Source organism: Pteropus vampyrus, unplaced genomic scaffold (assembly GCF_000151845.1).
Source record: "Pteropus vampyrus isolate Shadow unplaced genomic scaffold, Pvam_2.0 Scaffold128, whole genome shotgun sequence".
Taxonomy (NCBI): Eukaryota; Metazoa; Chordata; class Mammalia; order Chiroptera; family Pteropodidae; genus Pteropus; species Pteropus vampyrus.
Window position 1 is genome coordinate 3104078 of NW_011888909.1, and position 26078 is coordinate 3130155.

General features: G+C 43.1%; 1 protein-coding gene across 1 annotated transcript in view; it reads left to right on the top strand.

Annotated features, from left to right (window-relative positions):
- The first annotated feature begins 2309 nt into the window (after nucleotides 1-2309).
- The window catches only part of GALNT17 (polypeptide N-acetylgalactosaminyltransferase 17), a 427244-nt gene continuing 403475 nt past the window's right edge, over nucleotides 2310-26078 (top strand). Inside the window, exon 1 of the mRNA XM_011366965.1 lies at nucleotides 2310-2816. Within this exon, the coding sequence (XP_011365267.1) occupies nucleotides 2579-2816 (238 nt within the window). The 5' untranslated portion in view covers nucleotides 2310-2578. The remainder of the gene's footprint in view (nucleotides 2817-26078) is intronic.

Below are 26078 nucleotides of genomic sequence, written 5' to 3' on the forward strand. Positions count from 1 at the left end.
AGAAGGTGAGGGGAGAAGCCTCTAAGATGTGTGATAAGATCATCAGTTAATTTGGGCAAGGGACTTCCCTGACTTTAGAGAAAGAAAAGACTCTCTTAAGTTGAGTCTTCCCTGGAAACTTCTCCACTGCTCTGACGCCAATTTCTCTACTTTGCTTCCTGTCTCCTATTCCCAAATACGCACATGCTTGGGAGTCAGGCCCACCTGCGATTCAAACCACTTACTACTGGGGGAACCCTAGCTCAATGCCTCAGCCTTCTCAGCTTTAGTCCTGTGAATGTTCGAAAATTATTTTTGCAGAAGCCCCCATTGATTGTGCTAGCTTCCATCTGTAGTATGGTTATAACAACACCTCACTGGACTGGGTATTCAGTGAGATAATGTGGGGACCACGCCTGTTCTAGTGCCTGTCATATCATAACTGCCCAATAACCCAGGTTTCCTCCTACTCGGTGACTTTTGTGCCTAACACCTGTGGTTAAAAACTGCCCCTTGTGCTTCCCATGTGGCTTCTTCATTTAACTGGTTTGTATTCACTTTCTTGTACATCATACAAAGCAAAAAAACGTAAAGATGATATTGAACCCACGTCCAGGGTTCCAAGAGGTGAAATAAAAAGATTGTTATGTTTTCATGTACTTTTCTATGTTAAAGATCAATATTTAAAATAATAAATAAGCAATAAAGCAAAACAAAAAGCCAAACCTTTAACCAGATGGAAGCGATATGACAATGTGATGGAAGCCACCAGATTCATTGGGCTGTGTCCCGGGTCTTTATTAGTTGGCAGCCTGGTTTCATTTTTAGGCTCAAGGAACTAAATGGATCAACGAGGGGCTTTGAATCCCAGCATTTCGAGCTCTTGGCTTTGGGAAGAGGAAGAGATTATGAAAATCCAGGAGCCAAAATATGTTTCTTAAAATAAAACGCGTACAGAGGTGTGCGTGGACACAGAAACTGTGACTTGGGCGTTAGAATTTTCACACAGAGAGAACCCACCCAGTCTACTAACGCCGGCCTGGCCCCCAAAGTAACAGAATCCGAGTCTCCAGGCCAGATTTTCCCTCCAGCCATTCCCGGCCACGCAAAGCGGAGCTGGGAGCGCACAGAAAGGGATGTCTTCATCGCCAACCAGGATGGAACAAACCCACTCGCTCAGGGAGTGCTGAGAACCGAAGGGTCCCTCCAACGCCGGCAGCAGCCAACATGACTTGACTGCCCCATCCCGTGCCGTGCTTACTCTCCAGGCGCCCCCACCCTTTCCGGGTGCGCGCGCACAAGCCGGGGAGCCGGGGAGCTGTGCGCCCGGCAGCCTGCGGGCGGCAGCGGCCGATAGGCTCACGGGGAGGGGTGGCCAGGGCGGCGGCGGAGGAGCTGGCGCTGCAGCCGGTCCCCTCGGGCCGCGCCCCGCGCTGTGCCGCCACCTGCGCGTTCCCTCAGGGTTCTTCAGCGCCGAGGCTGTGTGGGTTCTCCGTGCCGCAGCGGCGGTATCACTGCGTCCGCCAATTAGGAGATTCGGCGTTTGGCTCCTTGTGGCGCGGGACGAGCAGCGCTGCCGGTTCTGGCGAGCGGAGGGTGCGCCGCGCGCGTCCCTCCCGCCGCGCTCCCCGCGACGTTTTCCGAGGGGGGTAGAGAACTGTTGTGACTTTTGAGGTCCGACTCCTCCTTCCGGGCAGCCTCCCACGCGCCAGCCCCGAGAGAGGCCAATGTGACGGGCAGGCCCCGAAAGCTCACTGCGTGGTGTTGGGACTTGGAACGTGTCCGGGAGCCCGCGGCGCTGTGCGCGCTGGTGAGTTTGGCGCAGGGTGGGGTGTCCTCCGGCGCGAGAGGCAGAGAGGACCAAGCGCTCTGCCCCATCGCTCACCCCCTAGTGCTGCCTCCACTTTGAGAGTAATTAAGACTTAAGCGTGACTGCGGAGCTGGTAGGATGCGGGCGCCGGGCGCGGGCTTTCCCTTTGCTCAGAGTAATGGAGCGGGTCGGTGAGCGGAACAAAGGCGCCCGCCTTGGGGTGCAGGTCCTCGGCTGAAGACCGCCGGTCCTGCTCCACGACGGCTGCAGGTGGACGTGGGTGGTGGCTGTACGGCCCGAGGCGCGGCGCGCTCCCCTGCAGGCGGGCGGCTAACCCTGAGCCGAGGCACCTGCGTGCCGCTCCCACCCGGCGCTGGGGTAGCCCCGCTGCCGGCGCGCCTGACTCGGAGGTCCGCTGCTCCGGTAGCCCTGCTCCCGGCGGCCCGAGGGCCAGCGGCGAACCACTGGCTGGGGCCGAGGAGAGGCCCCCGGCCCTTCGCAGAGAAGCGGAGGCGCCTGGAAGGGGTCGCGCTCCGTGGACTGCGCCGGCATCTCGAGGAGCACTTCTACAGACCCAAGGCTTCCATGTGAGCGATTTCGCTCTCTTCTTGGGCGCCACGTCCTCCCAATCGTCTCTGCTGCCGGAACATCCGCGCTGTGGGGCCGGGAGCGGCTGAGATCCTCGTCGGCTGTCCGGAGTGTGAGGCTCGCACGGCCCCGGCTGCTCCGCGCCTCGCTGGAGCCCAAGGGGGGCGCGGGTCCGGGGCAAGGGCCGGCTGGGCGTGTTTGATGGCTTCACTGAGAAGGGTCAAAGTGTTGCTGGTGTTGAACTTGATTGCGGTGGCCGGCTTCGTGCTCTTCCTGGCCAAGTGCCGGCCCATCGCGGTGCGTAGCGGAGACGCCTTCCACGAGATTCGGCCGCGCGCGGAGCCTGTCAACCTCAGCGCGCACAGCGCCAGCCCCATCCAGGATGCGGTCCTGAAGCGCCTCTCGCTGCTCGAGGACATCGTCTACCGACAGCTGAATGGTAAGGACCAGCGTCAGCGCCCACGGGCTCGGTAAACGCCTGGGGCCCTGAGCGCTGTGTTGGGGAGCCCGCACCTCCTGGTTTCCGCGCGCTCCCTCTTACTCTCTCTTCACTGTCTTCACCAGGAGGCCGGGGCTGCTGGAAAGAATTACCTGATTCTTTTCTGTGCTCCAGCTGTAAGTTTGCTTTTACTGTGGAAACATGTCAGTACAGCGGGCTCCCGGTCCCCGCGTGCAGGAATTATCTGGAGACTCTATAACCGAAGTGCAGAGAAACTAGTCGTGTGGCCAAATGGGACTGGAGGCCCAACCCAACTTAGAGGAAGGAACAGCGTTTGGTGGAGTCCGACAAGGGAGGGACATTGGTGGGTTTAAATGTCTGCAGAGTCAAGGCCTCAAGTCTGGAGCTAATGCGCTTTGGTAGTAAATTGGATTAGGCAGGCTGCACAGACAATAATGACGACTCCTGCTTCCCACAGCCCAGGTGGAGGCTGCTTTTAAAACACACCCGCTTTATCCCAGAGAGCTGCTTGAGAGCAATGTTAAAGTTCTCAGGTGGGTTGGGGAAGTATTTTTTTACATTGTCTTAAAGCTGTGTGTGCCATCCAATTACTGCGGGCCCTCATAACTTCGATAGGTTCAACCTCATTTCCTTCCTTATAACGTCGATGAGATGCTATAGGAACTTATCTTTTCCTAATATCAGTTAGCCTATGGTAAAATTGGTTTCGTCATACCAGTCTCCCTAAAGTCACAGAACCTATCCACGAAGTTAAGTGAGGACTTACTGTAATGACAGTTGTCAAAAGCTGTCCCATCTAAAATGTTCTCAGTACTTCAGAAGAGGGAGTCACACTTGGTCCAGGGACTGATAGGACATTGGGTACTTGCTGTCCCCAAGGTCAGATTAATAATTCTCTATTGGAGTACAGGCAGCTCTCCAGGGTCCATACAGTTGGTATCCAAGGCAGATCCAAGGCTGCCACCTCCTGTCCTGGGCTTCTATCTCATGTTCTCATGGTAGTTTCAGATAATCATAAAGGTGATGATAATAATCGTGCTGCTAGTAAGTTGTAGAGTCTGGAATCAGAACTCCTAATTATAACGAGTATCAAATTTAGTGACAGGAAGATTCTACATTAAGAAGACTGGACTCAACTGTCTTCTCTGCAGTTCCAGAGAGAGACCAGACCAGTGGCAGAGAGAAAGATGACCACAGACTGTTCTCTTTCTGCTCTCCAGTGATCTCTTCTGGGTCCTTCTGGGTAGGATGTGGTCAGATCTCTGAGTACCCTCTGAAAGGACCCCTTGGTTTTCTCCCTGTCATTCAACAAGTGTCCAGGGGATGCCTTGAACTTGTATATGCAGTGGGAAACTGCAATCTCACTGATGCCTCGCAGACAGTGTGGCCTGGCTGTCAGTGTAGCCTGCTGCAGGGGTCGTGAGGGAGCTTTTCTCCTGAGAGTCAAAAAACCAAGACACAGAATGAAACAAAATCCACAGTTTGTTTCTGGAGGAATTAGAAGCTTATGGGGTGGACCTTATTATTCTACACAGATACCTGCCATAGATGTACCCAGAGGACCCAAAAGAGAAGGTGCAGGATAGCATGGGTTCCCTCTCTGTGAGGCTGCACTCAAGGACATAAGTCATTATAGTATTGGTTTCAGTTAGGAAACTGAATATGATATAGTCATACACTTCAAAATGCTCTAGTAGGAATAATAAAATTCTAAGTGATAGTATTTACTAAGTGCAGCAGACACTCAGGGACTCATTTAGTCTATAGCAACCCTAGGAGATAGACAGTGTTACTCCTTTTCACTGCCCCCGCCCCGGTAGCTTGCTCACAATAACAGCCAAGGGGTGGTAGGGCTGGGAACTGAACTTGGACAGTTTGGTTCCAGAATTGAGGTTCTTAGCTGCTGCACCAGCCCGCCTGAATCTTTCTTGAGCATCGGAGTCACATGGAGGGCCTGTCAAGACACATTTCTAGGCCCTATCCCCAGAGTCTCTGATTCAGTAGATCTGGGGTAAGGCTGGCCATAGACTTTGCATCTCTAATAAGCCCAAGGTCTATTACCCTCTACTCTACTGCCTACACCAAGCAGAGCAAAGAGGAAAGCTCATTTGCCTGCCAATACCAGCTGGTGGAGGTGGGGACTTTTGAGATGCCAAGAGCTTGCTTCAGATGAGCTGAGGGTCTGGCTTCTTTTCCTGTGTGCTCTTCTGCCATGCAAGCAACTCCCTAGGGGGCGTAGATGTGTGGCACTTGAGACTGGTTGGGTCAGGTACTGTGGGAAGGCTGAATTTTCTTGAATTGACTTGCAGCCTCTGAGGAGGCATTGGCAGGAAGGCTGGGTTGAGAGCTTTTCCTGGGCAAGGCAAGAATTCAAGTTGCAGCTAGGTAGATGTTATCTTCCTGGCTGCAGAGTGTAATTTGTAGTGACATGAAGACTGGAGGAAGAGAGCAGGGAAATGTAATGAAATGGAGAGGAACCACCCTTCTCTACCCTACTCCCCATCGCTCCTTCCTTTGCCTGTGCTTGTTTTGGTTAATGTGTGTCCCATCTGTTAATGTGCTAGGCATGCAGGGGCTACCTGCTGCAGCAGGAGGGCGGCAGAGGGAGGAAGGTCTCCTGGTGCCTGGGTGATGGGACCTGATTGCCGTGTCTACTTGCTCTGCCGCCTGTCTCCATCCCTTGGGACCGAAGGAGGAGAAGGAAACCTTGACCTTGGCATTCTTTATTCCATCAGTCCCCAACCTTTTTGTCACCAGAGGCTGGTGCTCCTATGAGAATCTAATGCTTGATGATCTGAGGTAGAGCTGAGGCGGTGATGCTAGCCCTGGGGAGTGGCTGCAGATACAGATGAAGCTAGGCTTACTTGCCTGCTGCTCACCTCTTGCTTTCTGGCCAGGCTCCTAATGGGCCATGGAACGGCACTCGTCTGCGACCCGGGAGTTGGGGACCCCTGCTTTATTTCACAGGGTTATGGAGGGCCCGTGAGAGCCAGGCACTGAGCACACAAGGCCACTTGGGTCCAGCCCCATCTGGTACAGAGTGAGAGCTGGCAATTTAAAGGTTGCTCATATTTCTTAAACCTTTCCTGTGGACCCTTACGCAGTTATGTCAGCAGGAGCTCCTTGAGGGATCCCCCTTCCAGCTGTGAGCACAGCTATCTCGAGTGCCCTCTCACTCATGGAACAGGTTTCTTTGGGTATCCTGAGACAGAATCCCCTGGGTTAGGGGGCCTGGGTGACCAGAGTTCCTCAGGACTGGCCTCTCTGCCAAGATTTTTGGTGCCAAGGTCCTAAATCCTGCTTTATGAAAAATTTAAAGGATATAGTTTTATGTTTTATTTTTCTTAATACAGGACGAAAAACATATTTTAAAGAGACTGTGGAGATGCTGGTATGGAGGTGAGAGCACACAGAGATGAGTTAGTGTTTTCCCTCTTGACTCTTGTATCTGCTCTTCCATTCTGTCTGTGAAGTCCCACTGCTGACCCTGACCTTTGAGGCAGTACCCGTTAACCCAGTGCCCTGCTTTTAGTCTCTCACCCCTCCCTCTACTGAGTGTGTGTAGCTCCAGCTATCTGAGTGGGAAGCAACATCTCCCAAGGGCCCCAAACCTTCCAGGGCTCTCTGTTTCCTAAGGAATCATGGAGGCTGACAGTCAGGGTCTGCCACAGCCAGCTCCAACCCTCATCTCCCATGTTCCCACCTCTGCCTCTTTGAGCCGGACTGATGGACTTGCTGAAATACCTCACATTTGCCTTCAGATCATAGCCTTCACATTTCAGCCCTAGTCTTTGAGAAGTACTAGTTATCCTGGTTTGCTCTCTCCTCCCCTTTCTACATTCATCCATCCTTTAAAGCTTGGTTCAAGGTCACTGCTTAGGGGGTGGGAAAATTGTGCCAGGCACGTGGTCTGAGTGTTTCCTGCTTTAAGCTGCACGAGGCTTCGTTGCCAGTGACCTTTTGTACCCACGGCTCGTGTACCCATGGCTTTGTACCTTTTGTACTCTTGTGCCTCCATGGGTTTATCTGTCGAGTCCAGAATTGGACTGTAGGCTTTATAAGGGCTGGAACCATATTTTGAACTTTTTAACCCACTTCCTGTTTGCCCTGAGAATACTCGCCGGCAGCACTCATGGCTGCAGCGTTTGCCCCGAAATAATCCACAGATTACAATCCTATCTTTACCCTCAAAGTTTGCTACAAAATATCTCGCCTTTATTATTATTTTTGCATCACTCTGGTATATCAATAGTCTTTGGAAACAAAAGACATTATTCTGTTTATAGCATTCTGTTTTTAGTAATGGTATTTCCGTTTTCAAAATATAGTAATTCTCCATAGCTGAAAATGTCAAATCCTAGAAAATTTAGCATTCCTATGCGTGATGTTAATGCTGGCAGCAAGCTGTACTTTTTTCCCTAAATGAGAAAAGGTTAATACTACCTCTGTCCCTCAGCATCCGCCATAACACCTTGTCTATAATGTGGTCACCTAAAGTTTATTGGTTGATTAATTGGATAGGAGCTAGTTTTAGAAGGTAACTGATCTTTAAAGGCTGGGTTGGGTTGGGTGGATGTGGTGAGGGGAAGGGGCTGAGGAGGCTGAGTGTGAGGAAGCCGTCTTATCTCCACCATCTTGCCCATGCTGTCTTGGGGCTGCTCTGGTTCTTCATCTCCAGACTGAAGGGCACCGAGTCCTTCTGAGAAGCCTGGGAGTGAAGCAGTCAGCCACACTAGGAGCCAGCACACTTCAGTATGTTTTCTTTGTAATTTTATAATATGAATATAGTTTTATATTCCTTTTTTTGTAGAATGAAGTTAATTTATATTTATTGCAGAAAATTCGGTAAATCTGAAAAAATCATACAGAAGAAAATAATACTGTGCTAAAATATTTTTAAATGGTGACATGGTGGTTTTGAACCAGCATTAGGAAAATAGGCCTAGGTATAGACAGATTTCTTGTTAGAATTCCCATGTAGCTCTGTGTATGGCATTTGGCTTCTATCACCTTCTGCAAGTTATTTGTTTCAGCTCTTTTAGAGCTGAGGAAGGTGAGAAACAGATACGATGTGATTTAGCCTGGATAACACAGCCAGTGAAGGGAAGAGCCAAGATTCTTGACTAACATGGTACTTTTCCCCAGTCCAGCACCCTCCTGATGAGTCAGGGTGAAGACAGTGGGTGGGGGTGTGTGTGTGTTTCACTTGCCCCATGCAAGCCCTGAGTTCTGGCTGGTGACCGTGTCCCTTAGCAGAGTCCCAGTGCAGTGGATCAGAAGGGCTCCATTCAGTAAGCCCAGGGCAGCTCTGTTGTAAGTGGAAATGCAATCGATTCAGGTTAGGCTCCAAATTTAGATTTCAGAAAGATGTTGAATAGAAGCAGGGTTGCTTGAAGAAATTGAAAATCTTTGTGGGAATGGAGAAAAGTCAAAATTACCCATCCCGGTCCTGCCCCCAAGCCACACAGACAGATGAGGCTGGAATCAGAGCTCCAGAAAACCAAAACATCTCCAGACAACCCAAGTGCAGCCCACCCAACCTGACACAAGCCAAACCCAGCAGATGGAGAAAGGGAGGTGGCACACAGGGACAGAGATAGAGTTTTGTTCTATAGGTCTCCAAGGTGAGGCCAGGAAGAGAGAGATGGCATTTGAAGGCATCTCTTCATGGATCCAGAGCTGGTCTGCAGGTGTTTTCTCTTTCCTGCTGGGATATAGATGTGCTCCCATAGACTACAGAGCTGGATAGTGCCAGCATTTCCTATAGGAAGAAGGTAAGGGGGAGGAGGAGAGGGCAGATGTTGATATGAAAAGCTATCCCCACAGTAAGTGTCAGCAGGAAACCAGGTTTGTGTGTACCTCCATGTGCTTTGTGCAGGCCCCTCAGCAGGGCTCTTTGACAGCCAGGAACCAAGGCTCAGTTGGGGGAGCCAGGGCCAGCGTGCTGGAGGGAGGCATACTTCCTTTACCTCCAACAGGCTGATAGCGTCTGGTGGCAGCTGGCCCCTCCTAGAGAGATGGGACACAGTTCTTGGACAGCCCTCAGATGCAGGCACATCTGTGTTGGCTAGTGTGTGGGACAGGCACCCTGCCAGAGGGGGCAGCTGCCACCTGCCCAGCCCAGTGGTATCCAGGAGAGGCCTCCAGTGTCGTTCTGGAGGAGGAAATCCAACCCCTTGACCTTTGATGTTGCCAAATTGGGAATGTCCTTTGTGGATAGGAAGAAGGCTCAGTAATTAGAACTAACAATGACGAGGAGAAGGAGGAATGTGGGCACAGTGAGGCCCATGTCAGATGGAGACAGAACCTAAGATTAGACAGCCTCCCAGTCTTTAAGAATATAATATTAGAAAAAAGGTTGTTCACTTGGGTATCAGACAGACTGGGTTTGGTTTCTGTTCTGTCCCTTATTAGCTTTGTGACCTTGGGAAAATCACTTCACCTCTCAACTGTGAAGTGGGATTGTTCTAAGTCAGTATGAATTGAGACTCAAAATGTCCAGCAGGAGCCATGGGGCCCAACACATGGCAGCTGGGAGAATGCAAACTCCTATAAGGAAGGGACTGTTCTGACATGTGGATGACAATGGGCTTAGCCACCGATAGAGAAGTTTTCCCTTTTAATAATGTCCCTGTCATTGCTAACTGCAGAGCTTCAGCCTTGCCATGCATGAGTAATAAACCGCTGTCGTAATTACAGGTGGCCGCATCCAGACACCAGCACATAAGCGTGCTGGCAGTTAATAGGGGGCAGGGTTCCACAAGGGCCTCCTTCCATTCCAGCCCTAGACACACTGGCTAATTGTGTGATTAGTGTTCACTGAGGGGTGTCTTATGGTTATACATGGCTTGTTCAGTGCTGTCTCTCCCTGGTAGAAAGAGCACTCAACAACCTGTCAAGAGGCCAGTGTTCCCATTCTAGCTTGTATCTAAGGACCAAAGTTTATGCATGTATAAATGAGAGCTACACTTTAGGGTCTTTTAACTATCAGATTATGGATAACACCCTTCCGTCCATCATTAAAATCTCATGCTTTCTCCAAAGACTCATTCAGAAGCCCATTTATTCCCTGAAACCTCCCCTGATCACCTTATCAGAATTAATTGTTTCTTCTTCTGAATTTTTATGGTACTTTGTATGGATCTGCTTTTAGCCTTTGTTTATCTCTGCCTTGCATTATAATGAATTGTTTACATGGTCAAACCCCATAGTTTGTAAGAGAATAGATTTTACTCATTTTTAAAAATTCCTTTCAAGGTCATTTAGAAATTAATTCATCAGCAAGTAGCTTGTTCTCATTTAACAAACCCAGAAAAATTGGTTCAGGATCATGAGGTCATTATGATGACATTATAATATCCTTTCTCTTAATATAGTCTTCATGGTTACAAGATGGTTGCTGTAGTTCCAGTCCTTGCATCTTTGTACAGGGTGGAAACTACTGTACCACTGGCCACATCTACTCCTATTGATTAATCAGGAAAGAAAATCTTTTCTGGAAATGTCCATGGGCAGGCTCCCACATGTAGTCCAGAAAATGGTCACATGACCAACCTTTAAGAAAATCGTTGCTTTCCAGAGATAGTATGATGGAGGCAAAGGAGGAGAGGACTGGTATTTGCATTGGAAATCCACAGTGTCCGCCATCCTCTCTACACCCTTAGTACATTTTTAATTAATATTAAAATGAAACAAGACTCTGCTAACTAGAAATTGAATTAACTAGGTACTCATGTCTTTGGGCTTTCTGGTTAACTAGATTCGCCTTGAAGACATCTAGAAGGTTGAAATGGCCATGTATATAAAACCATGTTTTGTCAATGCTAGATGCACATTTATGCATCTCTGAAATTGAGATTCATTTTATGATCAGTGGTGTGTCACAGTTTAGTTGGTAGCATTTTTTTCCTTATGGGTACATGAGGATGACACAACTTATAATCGAAGGCATCTTAGAATTGATGAAATACAATATATGATAATTATACATACACATGTATATTTTTACCATTTGTACTGAGTATCTAATACATATCAAATGTTTTGTGACATCAAACCTACTTATACTGTTAAACCCATTTTTCATATGAGGAAGCTGAAACTCAGAGAAATAAGTAAGTTGTCCAGAAACACTGTTGTATAATTACAATTATTATTTCTTGACAATAAGCTTTTTAAAAATTATAATGTAAATGCCTGACATTAAGCTTTTGTTTGCTGAGGTATCCATTTCATAGACACCCATTGTGAATAAACATATTGCCAGCTATAGAACTAGAATCAAGCCAGCCCCCATGAAGTTCTTCTTTTAAAAAGCCCTAAGTGACCTAATAGCTGACCACATGAGTGACTCTGCTTTTCTGTTCCTGCACTATAATTCTCAATCTTATGTTTTATAATTGCCAATAATGAGTGAAACTACGAAACCCTAGGCACTCTACCCTTGATCCCAGTAAAGATAGAGCCTTAGACCTCTGTCTCTTTACCTGTGACCTTGCTGTGTGGCCTAGGGCATGCAGTGTACCCTCCAGCAGAGGTCCCCAACCCCCAGGCTGAGGATCTGTGGCCCATTAGGACCAGGGCCGCACAGCAGGAGGTGAGTGGTGGGTGAGAGCGAAGCTTCATCTGTGTTTGCAGCTGCTCCCCAGCAACAGTGTTACTGCCTCAGCTCCACCTTAGATCGCCAGGCATTGCTTGTCATAGGAGACTGGTCTCTGGTGCCAAAGAGGTTGGGGACTGCTGCCCTCCAGGACTTGTGAGTAATAACTTTGTTTTTTCATAGTTCCCTGCTGGTTGTTGCTGAGGTGCTTCTTGTAATCACAATAACCCCAAGGGCTGCTCCAGCCTCAATATTGGCTCTGGTGGGGGAAATGTCTGTGGTGGCTGAAGTAGGGGCTCAGGTGATAGCTCCCAGGCATTATTAGCTGATAGCATCGCCATCCATAGACTGAGACTGACCCAAACAGAAAGCCATCAGCTGCCTTTCTGGTTAACTTGGAATCGACTTCAAGACATCTAATAGGTTGAAACTGACATATATATAAAATCATATTTTGTAAATGCTAGATGCACATTTTTACATCTCTGAAACTGAGATTTTTTTTATGATCAGTGGTGTGTCATAGATTAGTTGGAAGCATTTTAATTGAGGACAGATTTAATCGAAGACCATCCTTATGGGTACATGAAAATGGTGCAACTTACAATTGAAGGTATCTTAGATTTGATGAAATACAATGTATGATATATGTACATACACATTTATATCATAGTTGACAGGAAAACTCAGCAGTTTTGACGTATGGACCAGGGGAAACAGGTAGTGAGACCCCCCCTGGGGACCTGATGTTAGGGTTCAGTGTATGCGTGGCTGGTCCAGGGATTGGAAAGGGACGATTATGGGACAGGATGGTGGCAGGGAACCTCACTGCCCTCAGGTTTAGCAGTTACTAGTGTGTAAAGTAGTAAAGCCGTTAATTCTAGGGCTCTAAATTATGCTGTGTGAGCTTTAAATCCAGCCCCCATAATTAGAACAAAATGTGAGAAAAGTGAAATTGATATTAAGTTAATTAAAAGGCTTTGCTTATATTTGCAAGGAAATTAGCACAACAGGAGTGCTGACAAGTGCACATTGTTAATTTCTTCTTCGTTTGGCAACTCTCAGCAGGCTTCAGGCAAGCTTTGTTCTTGGCTTCTGCCCTGTGCCCTTCTTACAATCAGATATCCATTTTATTGGTATCATGGTGGCTTTAATTGGGTAAGATCCAGCATAATCTTGTGATAGTCATTTTATAATGGATACCAAGCCTTGCATGGGAGTCACACCATCCATCGAGGGTCCAGGCCCTAGATTTGTGTGTGTGTGTGGAGGTGGGTGGGCTGCAGAGGTTGTGTGTCAACACACATCTGATGCAAATGGCCGATGTGGGTCCCTTGTGTCCAGAAGGTAAGCCCTTTGGCTCCAGTGCATCCTTTTCATTCCCGTTTACCATCCTAATCTATGCCACAGACCTGAGGTTGAGTGTGCAGTGTACAACTTTAGTTTGGAGTTCCTAAAAGGTACGGCAGGGCTTTTTTATGGTATCGTTTATACTAGAACAGGGTCTGCATTAGGGAGGCTGATGTCAGGCAGTCTCTTGGCAGCATACAAAATAGAAGGATCTTTAGTTCCTGAATGACTGTGTGGAATAGAGCATTTCCCTCCCAAGCTCTGTCTTGATGTCTCTGTGCATTGGACCATCATGTTAAACCATTGAGATTTTGGAGTTTATCTGTTACAGTATCTAGTATTAATTATTCTGATTAGTTTAGTTAGGCAGGGTTGGAACATTTGTCTCCCTAAGTTACAGGCCAGTCTATCTACTGTAGATTTCTGTCCTCGATTGATGTGATCAGCAGATACTGATTGAGCTGAATAAAAAATGAGGTGGGGTAGGTAGGGTAGTTAGATTGAAATCTACCTGGTTCTAGACTAGCTTCTCTATCTGATCTGCTGTTGGCTTTAAGAAAATAGTCTTATGTCACAGTGTCCCATTTTTCTAATTACAGAATGATGGAGTTATTGTAATCATCCCTTACTTATGCTCCATGTTGGAGCTGAGGATTAAGTATTGAAATATAGCTAAGTTGTTTGCAATTATATGCAACTAAAGAATATGTGCATTATCTTTACTATGTAGTTTCTGTGATAGGAACTGCATTTTTCAGGATGAGACAAAATGAAAAGGTTAGTTTAAGAATTAGCAATTAAAAAAATCATGATCTTTGCTGCCACTGCATTTGAAATCATGCAAACATTTATGTTTGTGCCAAAGTTTCACAATTTCCTTTAGAGCAATTACTAAAATGCATTCACAAGATAAAAACGTAGTTTGGGGAACAATATTTAAGAGCTCTTTAATGATGTTAAAAACTTTGCTAATTCGCCAAGTTATTCTAAAATCCACTTCAATCTTGTTTCCTGCCTACCCATCTTCCTGCAATTGAACCGATTCTACGAGATTTGAATAAAGAGGCTGAAGCTAATATGAGAACAGACAAATCTCATGAAATATCTTTTCAAGAGCCTTTTCTTTTCCTTCATTAGCTCAAGGTGAACACTCAGGAAGCTATAAGAACCCTTGGGCTGTGTTTATTTGCCCAAAGCAGTTTGGAGAGAAAACAAAGCTAAACAGCAGTTGCTAATGGGTGGTTTGAATTAAACTCTTTTCCGTTGCTGCCCTTCAGTATCCTGTACTGACACTTGCAGAAGAGTAGGCTGCTCTCATTTCTTCCTCCTCATCTTCCTTTCTCACATCTCGGCTTGGCACCACTGCTCCCAGTGAAGGTCTTCCAGTCCCTTCAGCATCACTACTCGGTGGGTGCCCCAGCTCCCTCTTCAGAACTCTGAAAACTCCAGGCCCCTGGGGATCCAAAGCGATCCTTCGTCTTATCCACGGGAAAGGACCTAGTGTTAATGGCGTGCATTTTCTTTAGAGTCTAAGTTCATGAGTACCTCTCGGGGATGGTTCTGTTGAAAGCCTAATCTTCAGTAGAGAAAGTTCATAGCATTGAGTTCCAGACAAGAACCAGAGGAGCAACTCTGACTCCGGCTGACCTCCCTAACCAGCTGACCTCTGGGAGTGCCATACGATGGACTGAGCTTGGGCTTTCAAGTTAGATGGAATCTCAAACTTCCTTTGGCTGCTTAATAAAGCCAAGCTGAAGCTTGGAGTTTGAGCAACTCACATAACGTTGCTGAGCTCCTGTTTACCCATGTGGAAAACGGCAGCTGCTCCTATAAGTATGATAAAGACTGTACACAGTGATACTTGTAGAATACTTTGAACAGTGCCTGTAAATAGGAGAATGTTGATGAATGATTTTATTAATATCGTAGCAGTGGTAGACAGAACCATTACTGCTGCTTGGAACAAGACATGTAGCCCCACCAGAACTGTTTTCTCCCCAGGGAAATCTAGATAAGTCTAAAGTTCAGTGTATTCAAGTTCTGTAATTTTATGGATCAGATAGATAGAGTCAGTGATTCAGAGTGTCTTTTGATGTAAACAGTAGCTGGCCAGGACTGGTCAGATTTGCATCTTTTGGCAGCAATGAAAAGTTTGATCTAGAGGAATGAGAAATGATTTTCCTAGGTGTGGTGGTTTTAAAACATATCTGCAAATTCTTAGACACTCTTTCCAACATGAGGTGGAGTTTAATTCCCCTCCTGTTGATTATTATGGGCTGGCCTTAGTGACTTTCTTCTAGTGGATAGAATTCCATGGAAACAATGTTGCATGACTTCTGAGGCTGTATCATAAAGGGTGTAGAATTTCTGCCTGGTGCTCTCCTTTGAGACTTGCATCTTTGAAGCCTTGAGTCACCATGTCAGAAGTCTGGCTACCCTGAGACCACTATGCTGGAGAGACTACGTATAGAGAGAGAGAGAGAGAAGTGGAGGCGGGGAAAGTGAGAGAGAGACAGACAGAGACAGAGAGACGCTAGAGCTAGCTATCTAGCTGTTTAGATAAATGTGTCCAAGAAGTCTCAGTCATTCCAGCTCCCGATTGTTTTTGGCTTCCTAGTGCAATGAGCAAGCTTCTATCCACCTCACCCCACCCCACCCCACCCGCCCACTGCCTTCTAGCGTCCCCAGCTGGTGCCAAGGGGAGCAGAGATAAGCTCCACCCAAGCCTTGCCCAAATTGTAAATTCATGAGCAGAAGAAATGTAATTGTTCTTTTAAGCCACTCACTTTTGGGTGGTTTGTTATATAGCAATAGATAACTGGAATACTAGGCCAGTATCCTTGTGTTTAATAGGGTGTTTTTTTCCCTCCTAACCATAAGAAATAGGGGACACCTGATGATGATGGTGATACTGATGATGATAATGATGATAACAATGCTAAGAGTAATAAACATCATAATAGCTAACATTTATCGTGCACTTGCTTAAAGTGCCCAGCACTGTGCTAAATACTTTATATGAGTGTAAAAGTAGGTGACGAATGTTTTTCTAAGTCTTGGGCTCTTATGCCACTAATAGACTGTGGATAACAGACTAACAATTGCAGGGGGGTTAGGTTGGCCAAGAGTTGAAGGCATCCTTTAGCCAAGTTTTTGACTTGGCCTGGACCGCTGTGCACTGCTGCTGTGTTTAAGTGGGAGAAGGAAGGTGGCTGGCCTGCGATGGCTCCCTCCCATGTGGGCCTCACTTAGCTAACAAAACATCGTGTCCAGTCTCATGGGTCCCTGAACCAAAGTTTCCAATATCATACTCTTTCAGGTCTTTTAGAAGAGAACACATTTGACAGAGCCTGTTTCTACAGGAGAGAAATGATTTTTTACTTTTTGTGGAACCTGGAGAATTTGGTGCTTTTAAAAAGAATACACACTGCAAAACCATAGAATACCTTATTCTTCAGAAGTTTAAATAAATACTGCAGACTTCTTTTATTCTACTTAAGTAGAGTGGAAAGTAGGGGGCTTGTCTGAATTATCAACATCTCACTTTTCCCAGAATGAGAACGATTTTTTATTTCAGTCTTAACTTAGACATGCACACAGAGCCTAGAGATTTCACACTTACTAAAGACCAGGAGATGCAATAGGCCAGTGGTTCCCATGCCTGTCTGACTTGTTCCCTTGCCTGAACTTTGGAAAAAGGTACCAGTTCCCAGGTCCTTTAACTTAGAGGTTTCCGTTTTGCAGATATGGGGTGGGACTTTGAATTGAGAATTCTTATATTTTGAAAGCTCAGAAGATGATTCTGATGAGCATCTGGGAGACACTGAGATGGTTGACATCTGTGCTTTGAAGTACTTTCTAGTCCTTTCTGCTTAGCAAAAGATTTCAAGCCTTCATAACTTTTGGGGGGCAGATATCATTCTTAGTTTCAGTGTTTTCATCTGTAAAAATATTGGTTTCATAGGGGTGTTGAGAGGATTAGATGACTGTTCCCATGGGATATCTGGTATATTCCTGGCTACTTGTAGACCCTCCCTTTCTCTCCCCTTTCCTTTCCTATACTTGATTAACTTTATTGCCAGCATTTGCCTCTTAATTTTAAGATTTAAAAATATACCTTTAAAACTTAGCTTTTTTTTTTTTTTTTTCTTATTGTAAGAAAACTCAGCATGAGATCTACTTTCTTGTTTAAGAGGCATTTGCTGTGGCTCTTGTTTTTGTGGCCGAGGCTGTTGGCACCACCTTTGGGGCTTATGGCGCCTTCTGTTCTGTCTGCACCACGCCTTCATCTCACACCATCTGGGGTGTCTTTTATTTAGTAAGCTGGATCTGGGTGAATATTTTTCATTCTATTTGCTGTGAGTATAATTTTTACATTTTTATATAAAACTTGCTTCTCCTCTGGGGTTTCCTAAATCAGTTTATTGTAGAATTGATCTTTTGAGTTTATAAGCTGGTACCTCAGTCTTTCTTTCCACACTCTGTAGCCGTCCATGGCTCACTCCTGGTAATTTCTGTCTCCTCCATCGCCTCCATACTGTTTCCGTGGCTGAGTGTGGCCCCCCATCTTATAGGACTGGGGGATCGATTCCAAAATGGTTTCTGCTTCCAAGTTCTGCTCTTTTTAAGTCTGTGCTGCATGATAGCCAAGACTCGAAGAAAGTAACTTTGTGATGCAGTGAAGAAATTGTGTATATTTTATGAACTTTTCCAAATTTTATATGGTTGTCTTGCCCACATCTAGTTTCATGCCTTCCTTTTTCTAGCTTTTTGTGGAGTGTTTCTAAAGCATTCAACTTGGTTTTCACTGAAACAGTAATCCTCTTTCTTTTCTCACTCATAATGTCATCAATTTATGTAATTTAATAGAATTATGTAATTATAGTAACAAGCACAGCTGGCATGGAGAGGTTTGGGAAAAAAACAACAAACTATTGGCAGGTCTACAGCTCAACTGGTGAGAGCAGAAACAGGCAGGCCATATAGGATGGGTGCCTACAAGCGGAGCTGACAGTGTTTCCCGGATGTCTGTCTTCATTCTGTTTGACAGAGGTGATGGAGAGTATCAGTCAGTCTGGTGCATCAGTTAAGAGAGATTCTGTTGTAATAAATTAGCATGTTCATTGTGATAAATTGAGAAAACAGGGAAAAATAGAAACTAGAAAATAAAATGGTTATAATTCTACAGCATTAAGATAACAGCAGTTTGCTTTTTTCTGTAAACATTTTTACATCTTTAAGATTGTACTCATATGTAAATGTTTGTGTCCTATGCTTTCTCCTAATGTTTTTGTATAAATAGTTCACCATATTACTAAACACCTTATAAACATTATTTTAGCCGTTGTATGTTATTTTTATGCAATGATTTTACCATAAGTCACTTTCTCACTTCACTATAGGCAGAGAAGTAGATTGCTTTCAAATATTTATTATAAATAATGGTGTGATGAACATCTTTATATGTAAAACTTTATATCCAGTATCAGGTAGAAATAGTCTCGTGTGGAATTATTTGGCCAAATATATGGGTTTTTTTAAAGGCTTTTGATATATTTTGCCAAACTGGTTTCCATTAGGTTTGTATCAGTTTATAATTTCACCAACAATGCGTGAAAGTCCTTGTGTTGCCTTATCCTCTTTAACAACACACAGTTATTATAATTTGTAAAACATTGCTAATTTGATAAACAACCACCTATTCCCATTTTAGCTTGCATTTTCTTGATTGGTAGTAAGCTTGAATATTTTTCCAAATGTTATTTATTTGTGTTCACATTTTCATAAAATTTAAAGTTTTGATTTGTCTATTAAAAACAAAATTTTTTGTTGATTAATTCAATTGCTCTTTTACGTGCATTATTTTATGTAGTGAAGAAATTATTTTTGTCTTCAATGGAATATATAGGCTTTACATTTTCATAGAGCATTTAATCTTATAAAGTTTTCTCTCATTCAATGTTTGAAAAATGTTCACATATATTTTTTCTAGCTTTATTTAAAAAATTAAGTTGAAATTTCAGCATGTAACTAAACATATACATGAGAATTATACTTAGGAATTATACTTGGGTGTTGAGAATCTAACTTGATTTTTTCCATTTATTTTAGTTATTTCAGCCCCATGGGTTGAGTAATGCTGCATTCCCATTGATTTGTGGTCCTCCCTTATCATGTTTTCAATTGTCATATACAAAAAGAACGATAATGTTTCTGAGGTATCTATTCTGCTCTACTATTGAATCTATACTTGAATCATTGCCATATTGTATTAATTATGTGGTCATATTAGTCCCCATTATTTCTCTTCTTCCTTTTTTTTTCTTCTTAAAGGTGCTAGCCCTTTTTTGGTCACAAGGTCTACATACAGGAATTCTTAATTGTGTTTGTCTTTCAAAGACCAGTAACATTCCTGAGGGAAAGGTACATAGATGATAGATTTTTCAGAGATCTTGTTTTGTATTTTTCATTTGCCTTTACTCATATACACCTTGGCTAACTATAATATTTCTTTGTCAGAATCTTTCCTTTGAAAGCTATGACATTATATTCTGATATTTAGTATTGCAGTGTATAAGCTGAGTCTGTCTGTATGGCCTTCCATCCATCCACCCATCCAGGACCAGCTATGTAATTTGTGGGTGCCAATAAAAAATGAAAATGTTCAACAATTATTAATAATTTTAAGGTGATGACAGCAGAGCATTAAATCAAGTGCCAGACCCTTCTCAGTGCAGGGCTCTGTGTGGCTACATGACGTCACCAGTGAAGTTGGCCCTGCATGCATCCACTTCGTGGACACTTATTGAGTACCCATTGTATATTGTGTGCTTTGAGGGAAAGAGCCCTCAAGATACTCACGAGTGCAGTGAGGACACAGGGAGTCAGATGTGACATTGTCAGTGCTTGATGGAGGTTGTGCGTGCATAGAGGAGAGACTCCGCTAGACTAGCAGCTTGAAGCTTCTGGAAGAGATGGTGCTTGTACTGATGTCCTAAGGCTTTTTCTCTGAGTGATGCAGGAAGACTTTGGAGGGTTTTGAGTCCAAAGTAGTGACAAGCTCCAATTCAAATGGAAATGATGCTATAGGGGACATGGGTATAAGCAAGGGTAGAAACAGTTAGGGGGCTATTGCAATAATCTGGTCAAAGGAAGATGAGAATTGTGGCTTGGACTTGTTTGGAATAGTGGAGATGGTGAGAAGGGATCTTGTCCTGAGCATACTTTGAAGACAGCACTGTGATGATCTATAGATCAAATAGATATGAGGTAGGAGAGAAAGAGAGCACTTAAGGATGACTTATGTTTTCTATCTAAGCAGTTAAAAGAATGGAGTTGTCATTTACTAAGATGGGGAGGAGACGTAGGGGAGCAGGTTTCAGGGGAGATGAAACATTCAGCTCCAAACACATTAAGCTTGAGATGCTTATTAAATGTCCAAGTGGCGATGTGAAATAGACAGTTGAATGTGCAGTTCTGGATTTGGTCTGGATCTAACTGTGGGAAAAGAAGGGAGGGAAGAGTCTTTGCCAAGGAGATTATTGAAGAGGAGAAAGACACCGTCAATAAAATATTCTTGGTGAGTGAGTGATTGGATACAGAGAATGAAACAGATTTAGAAAATGAAACTTACCAGCTTTTAAGGTCCTTCCCCCACTTATTCATTAGCCAAACAGGGGTTCTGCAATATGGAGTCATATTTCTTTCTTTTTGGAAAGAGCTAGTTCAGATTCCTGTGGGAGATGATGAAGATAATTTCTTGATATTTATTTATGAAGAAGAGAGAATTGATGTCACTTAAATATTGAATTATTAATGATTTAGGAGGAAATGACTTCTTTCAGAAACACCAAAGCTGAAGGCCTGTTAGATATAGGCCAGGTAGTAAATTACCTGTCTTTCAGTGACAGACCTAAAGAGTTGGTGCACATGGATAGGGGATGCTGTGATTGCCTTTTATGGGTTGGGTGTGGGTAGTCATGATTTTGGAAGCAATCCAGGATCAATTTACTTATGATACTCAGCACATTTTAGAGACTCCTTTTTGCTCATAGAATCCGTTACTATGGGATCAATCCTTTCCTAGGGAGAATGCTGACCACTGTAGTACCAGTTTATTGGAACCGAAACAGAATATTTTTAAGATGCAAGAAAGAGCTGGATGGGTCCCAGGCCATTCTGATCTGACCTTGCAGGACAATTCACCCAGTGTTTGGCATGGTGGTAAATTATGCAGGGTAAAAATGCACATACTTGTCCCCTTTCAAAAATAGGGAAATTTTTGCAGAGATGGGAGATATTGGAGAAGCGTGTTTAAGTGGAACTTGCCATGTGAATTCTGTCTCCAGTATGAAACTCAGTGAGGGACTAAGGTCAACAGAGAAAATGCATTTTGAACCATTGGGTAACCTGGTGAGTGTGAGTGTGTGGGTGTGACAAAGTGTTTATTTTACCATTATCTCAGGCATTCCCTCACTTTTAAAGAAGTTATCTAAGGATGCTTGCAGCATTTTGAAATAGATTAAAACCTGTCTTTATTTCCAGTGAGTGATTTAAATATTGTATAGCTCATTTATAATTGAGTAAAAATGTGGTGGCTTTACAGATTTTGAAGGTATTCTCTCCAAAAAGGCTGTTTTGTTTTCTCTTTTTGAAATAAACATGAATTAGCATAAGAAATAAGGAGGCTGTGAAAGGAATCAATAAAATTAACTGGAATTGGATTTCACACTTTGAATGCATTACACGTTTCTATTAGGGGAGATATGGAGAAACAGGGAATCAGTTCAAAGAGGAGCTGAGGCTTTTAAAAGAGTGACCTACTTCAAGAAGACGAATAGCTTCTTGAAAAGCTTGAAAAATAATTTGCTTTATATTGATGCACCAAACCTCAAAATAGCAGGGAACCCTAACAGAAAGAGAAGTCTTTCCAGGATTGGAAAGGGCTGGGCTGGCCCTGTGCCAGGAGTAGCACAGAGGTGTTGGGCGGATTACTGGGTTTAGCATCTGAAGGTCTGGGTTTGAGTTCTGGTGCTGCTGATTTGTTTATTTGATATATGTGCTTTTGTTTTGACCCTGAAAACTGTTTTCCTTTGTATTGCAAATGAAATTTGCTTGACTTCACTTTAATGTTGAAATTAAACCTGTTTAATTTCTTTAGGTGTACAATGAACAAGGAATTTAGGAGTTCAGGCCAAGCTAGATCCTTAGCTGGATCCTTAGTGTGGATGGGCTGAGTATGGGGAGTGAGCGCCTCTGCAGAAGTGACACTAGGTATGCAAGGACGTCAGTGAAAGCCACTCTTCTTCTCCACTTGAAGCTCTCCTTACCTCCACCCTGCAGGGTCTTCGGTAAATGGGGTCATGTACCCTGCACTAGGTAAATTTTCAGGGAGGGGCAGGGTGGAGTCCCTTCCTTCTGAGGAGGGTCCTTTGCAGAACTGTACAGACTTCCTAGTTAAAGCATAATGTGTACATGCATCAGTCTTTCTTTTGCAAGTGAATGTTAGTGCTCAATGTAGAGTGACCAGATAGAGCTAAAGCAGTTTTCTGTTTACCTGGTAAGTGACTCTGAATTTCCTCATGAATAAAATGGAGATAATGCCATCAGATTTGTTCATAAATCTCCATTTCTTCGTATTTACTTGGACTTTTAAAAGTTTTAAAATAGCTTTTTGAGGTATAATTAACATACAAAAAATAAACTGCACATGTTTAAAGGGTACAATTTGACAAGTTTTGACATATGCGTGTACCAGTGAAACCATCACCGTAGTACAGAAAATAAACATATTCATCACCCCAAAAGTTTCCTTACGTGCCTTTGTAATACTGCTCTCCTGCCCCTCCCACTGCCTTTCCCTAGGCAACTGCTGATCTGCCTTCTGTCACTATAGATTAGTTTGCATTTTTTCTGAGTTTTACATGAAGGAGATAATATAGTGTGTATTCTTTTTGGTTGACTTCTTTCACTCAGCATAATTGTTTTGAGACTCAGCCATATTATAGTTTATATCAATAATACATTCCTTTTTATTGCTCAGTGTATTCCATTATATGGGTAGATCACAATTTGTTTAGCCATTCTCTTCTTGAGGGACATTTGGGTTGTTTCCAAATTTTGGCTATTTAAAATAAGACTGCTATGAACATTCATGTACAAGTCTTTGTATGTACAGGCTTTTATTTCTCTTAGGTAAATAATCGGGTGCAAAATGTCTAGGTCACATAGTAGGTATATACTTCTAAAGAAACAGTCTGTTTTCCATTTTATATTTCCACCAACAGTATATGAAAGTTTCTGTTCCTCCAGATCCTTATCTATACATTTAAATTTTAACCATTTTAATATGTGTAGTGCTATATCTCTGGAGCTTTAATTTCCTTTTCCCTAATGACTAATGATATTGATCATTAGTGTGATCATTTTGTATGGTTATTTGCCATCTGTATATCTTCTTATTTAAGTTTCTGTTCAAACTTTTGCCCATATTTTATTCTTATTTTTTTTTATTATTGAGTCTTGAGAGTTCTTTATATACTTTGAATACAAGAACCTTATGATCCACAACTGTTTTCTCCCAATCTGTGGCTTGTGTTTTCATTCTCTTAATTGTTTCTTTCAAAGAGAAGTTTTAAATTTTGACGATGTACAGTTTATCATTTTGTTTTATGTATCATGCTTTTGGTAGCATATCTAAAAAAAAATCTTTGCTTAATCCATTGTCACAAAAGTTTCCTTCCATAGTTTATAAGTTTCATAGTTTTAGATTTTACATTTAGATCTATGATCAATTTTGAGTTAATTGTTATATATGATGCAAGTTATGGATCAAAGTGTATTTTGAAAAAATTTTTTATATGATATTCAGTTTTATAGGATCATTTGTTGAAAATACTGTCCTTTCTCCAACAGTTGCTTTTGTACATTAGTCAAAAATTATTTGTCTATGAATGTGTAGGTCTATTTCTGGACTCCCTGTTCTATTCCATTGTTGTGCCTGTCTATATCTACAACGATACCACCTTGCCTTGATGACTATAGTTTTATAAGCCTTGAAATCTGAATAGTGTGAGTCCTGCAATTTGCACTTATTTTTTAAAGTTGTTTTGGCTGTTCTAGGTCTTTTACATTTCTGCGTGAATTTTGGAACCAGTAAGTTTCTGCAAGTGGGGATAAACCCTACTTGGCCATTTTTTAAATTTGTTGTTGAATTTGATTTGTTCAAATTTTGTATAAAATTACTGCATCTATATATTCATTGGCTGGTAGCAACTGACTTTTGTTGGCCCTATTTGATTGTCAGGCGCTGTTACCTCTGATCCTTCTGGGTGGTTCTTTCCCCAGACAGGGCTCCTTTCTTGAACTGCGTTCAGCTGATGCTTAAAGGGGCCCTTCTGTAGATTTCTGGGATTCTTTTTCTGTGCAGCTTTCTCTTCTCTGGTGTTCTTCCCTGTGAATTCTAGCTATTTTGGTCTCCCTAGACCCTCAGCTCTATCCCCTCAACTCAGAGAGGCTGCCAGCCTTCAACTTCCCTTTCCCTTCTCTTGGGTCTGGAAACTCTCTAAAGGTAGTGGCTCACTTCATTTGTTTTCTGTCCCTCAGGGTTCACTGTGCTTTGTTGCCTGATATCCAGTATTTCGAAAACTCTTCTTTTGTATATTTTGTTTGTTACTTGGGTTTTACATAATGGTTCCTTACATCGTTTGTTGTATTTTTTAAATAGGGGATCTTGCCCTAGCCAGGCCGTCTGACCTTTCATATGTGAATGCAAGTTCTGTACATCCAGAGCCCTCTTCCTTTTGAATTTGTAACACTTGGTCTTAACTTGTCATTTTTTTAATTGTTTCTCTTTCCTATTTGATGGTAGTCTCTTTGAGGATTATGGCTGAGACATATTTATATCTTGCCCTGATAGTAAATGAACGAATGAATGAATGAACGTAAATGAAATGTTCTCTTTTTATAAGAACGTACAGGATGCTGTTTTCCCCCTCCTCCCATAAAAAAGTAGATTGAAAAAGAATATGTTCTGTTTAAAGGTTGAAGCTTTATTTAAAATTCAGTTTATTTTGAATTTTTAGTGTGTGTTTGTATGCACGCATACATACAATAATGACGGGGTGCTTGGTTTTTTTAACATTGGCAAAGGGATGGCTAGCTGGAAGTTAAACTGCCTCCAAAATAATTCATGGTCTTTGATAAATTTCTCTCCAGTTGATACAAGTCTGGGACCATATGATCTTGAACTTTGCTTTTTAATGAAAATTTATCCAACAGATGCCATTATACTTTATCGCTATTTAAAGTAATCTGTGCTGTTTAGTTTGTTTTCTTTTTTTTTTATTTTTATTGCTAAATGGGACAGGTAGAATTACCCAGATACATATGATTAATAAGAAACTTCTGTGGGAATTTGCTACCCCTAAGATATCTAGTGAGTTTAAGGGAGAAACAGCAGTAGAGTGAAAATATAGTAGAAGGAGTATCTCTATAAATAATTATTTTAGAAAGAGAATTAATGTCTCACTAGAAGTATATCATTAGGCATTTTGATTTCCAATTACTTGCAAGTTACTGATTTGGGGAGGTGAACTTATTCATTATCACTGCAGTGTACTTTGCTTAATTCTCTGTGATTTGTGTTTATAGCCGTCACAGAATATAAAATGTAAAATGAATGCAGACTCAGCTTTTAATCAATTTGAACAATTTGGAAACTTGCATCCCACTGTAATGGAATTTGCTGTGTAGTGCCAAAGGAATTTTTGATTCTGAAGTTTTGTGCTATTTACTTTTGCTTTATTTGAAAAAGATTCTGGGGTGTTGCCCAAGACAACTGGAAATTGCTCGTAACTATATTAGAAATCCACGTGATGCGGTTAAATGTGGAAGTGCAGCTGCATATGTTGTAAATCATTCCTAGAGTTGTTGCTGGGCTTGGTAATGGCTTTACTTTAAGTGATTTTTATGATCACATTTGTAAAGAGACAGGCAATGAAGTATGGGGGGTTTTGGGAGTTTTACAGCTAGAACAACTTGAATGAAAGTTTCTAGAGTATTTTCCTTGACTATTTTTGATTTTTCATTTGGTTTAGATTTACTTTCTGGAAAGGATACACACCATCTCTCCTTCCCCTGCCCACCTATCCGATCTGACTCCTTTCAACTGTTGAGATTTCCTGGTGTGCTAATATGAGAGTAGTTTTATGGAAGTGAATTGAAGACTAGATATGAGAAAACCACACAGGACAGAAGAAAACAAAATATAGGAAGAATTTTGGAAGAGGGCA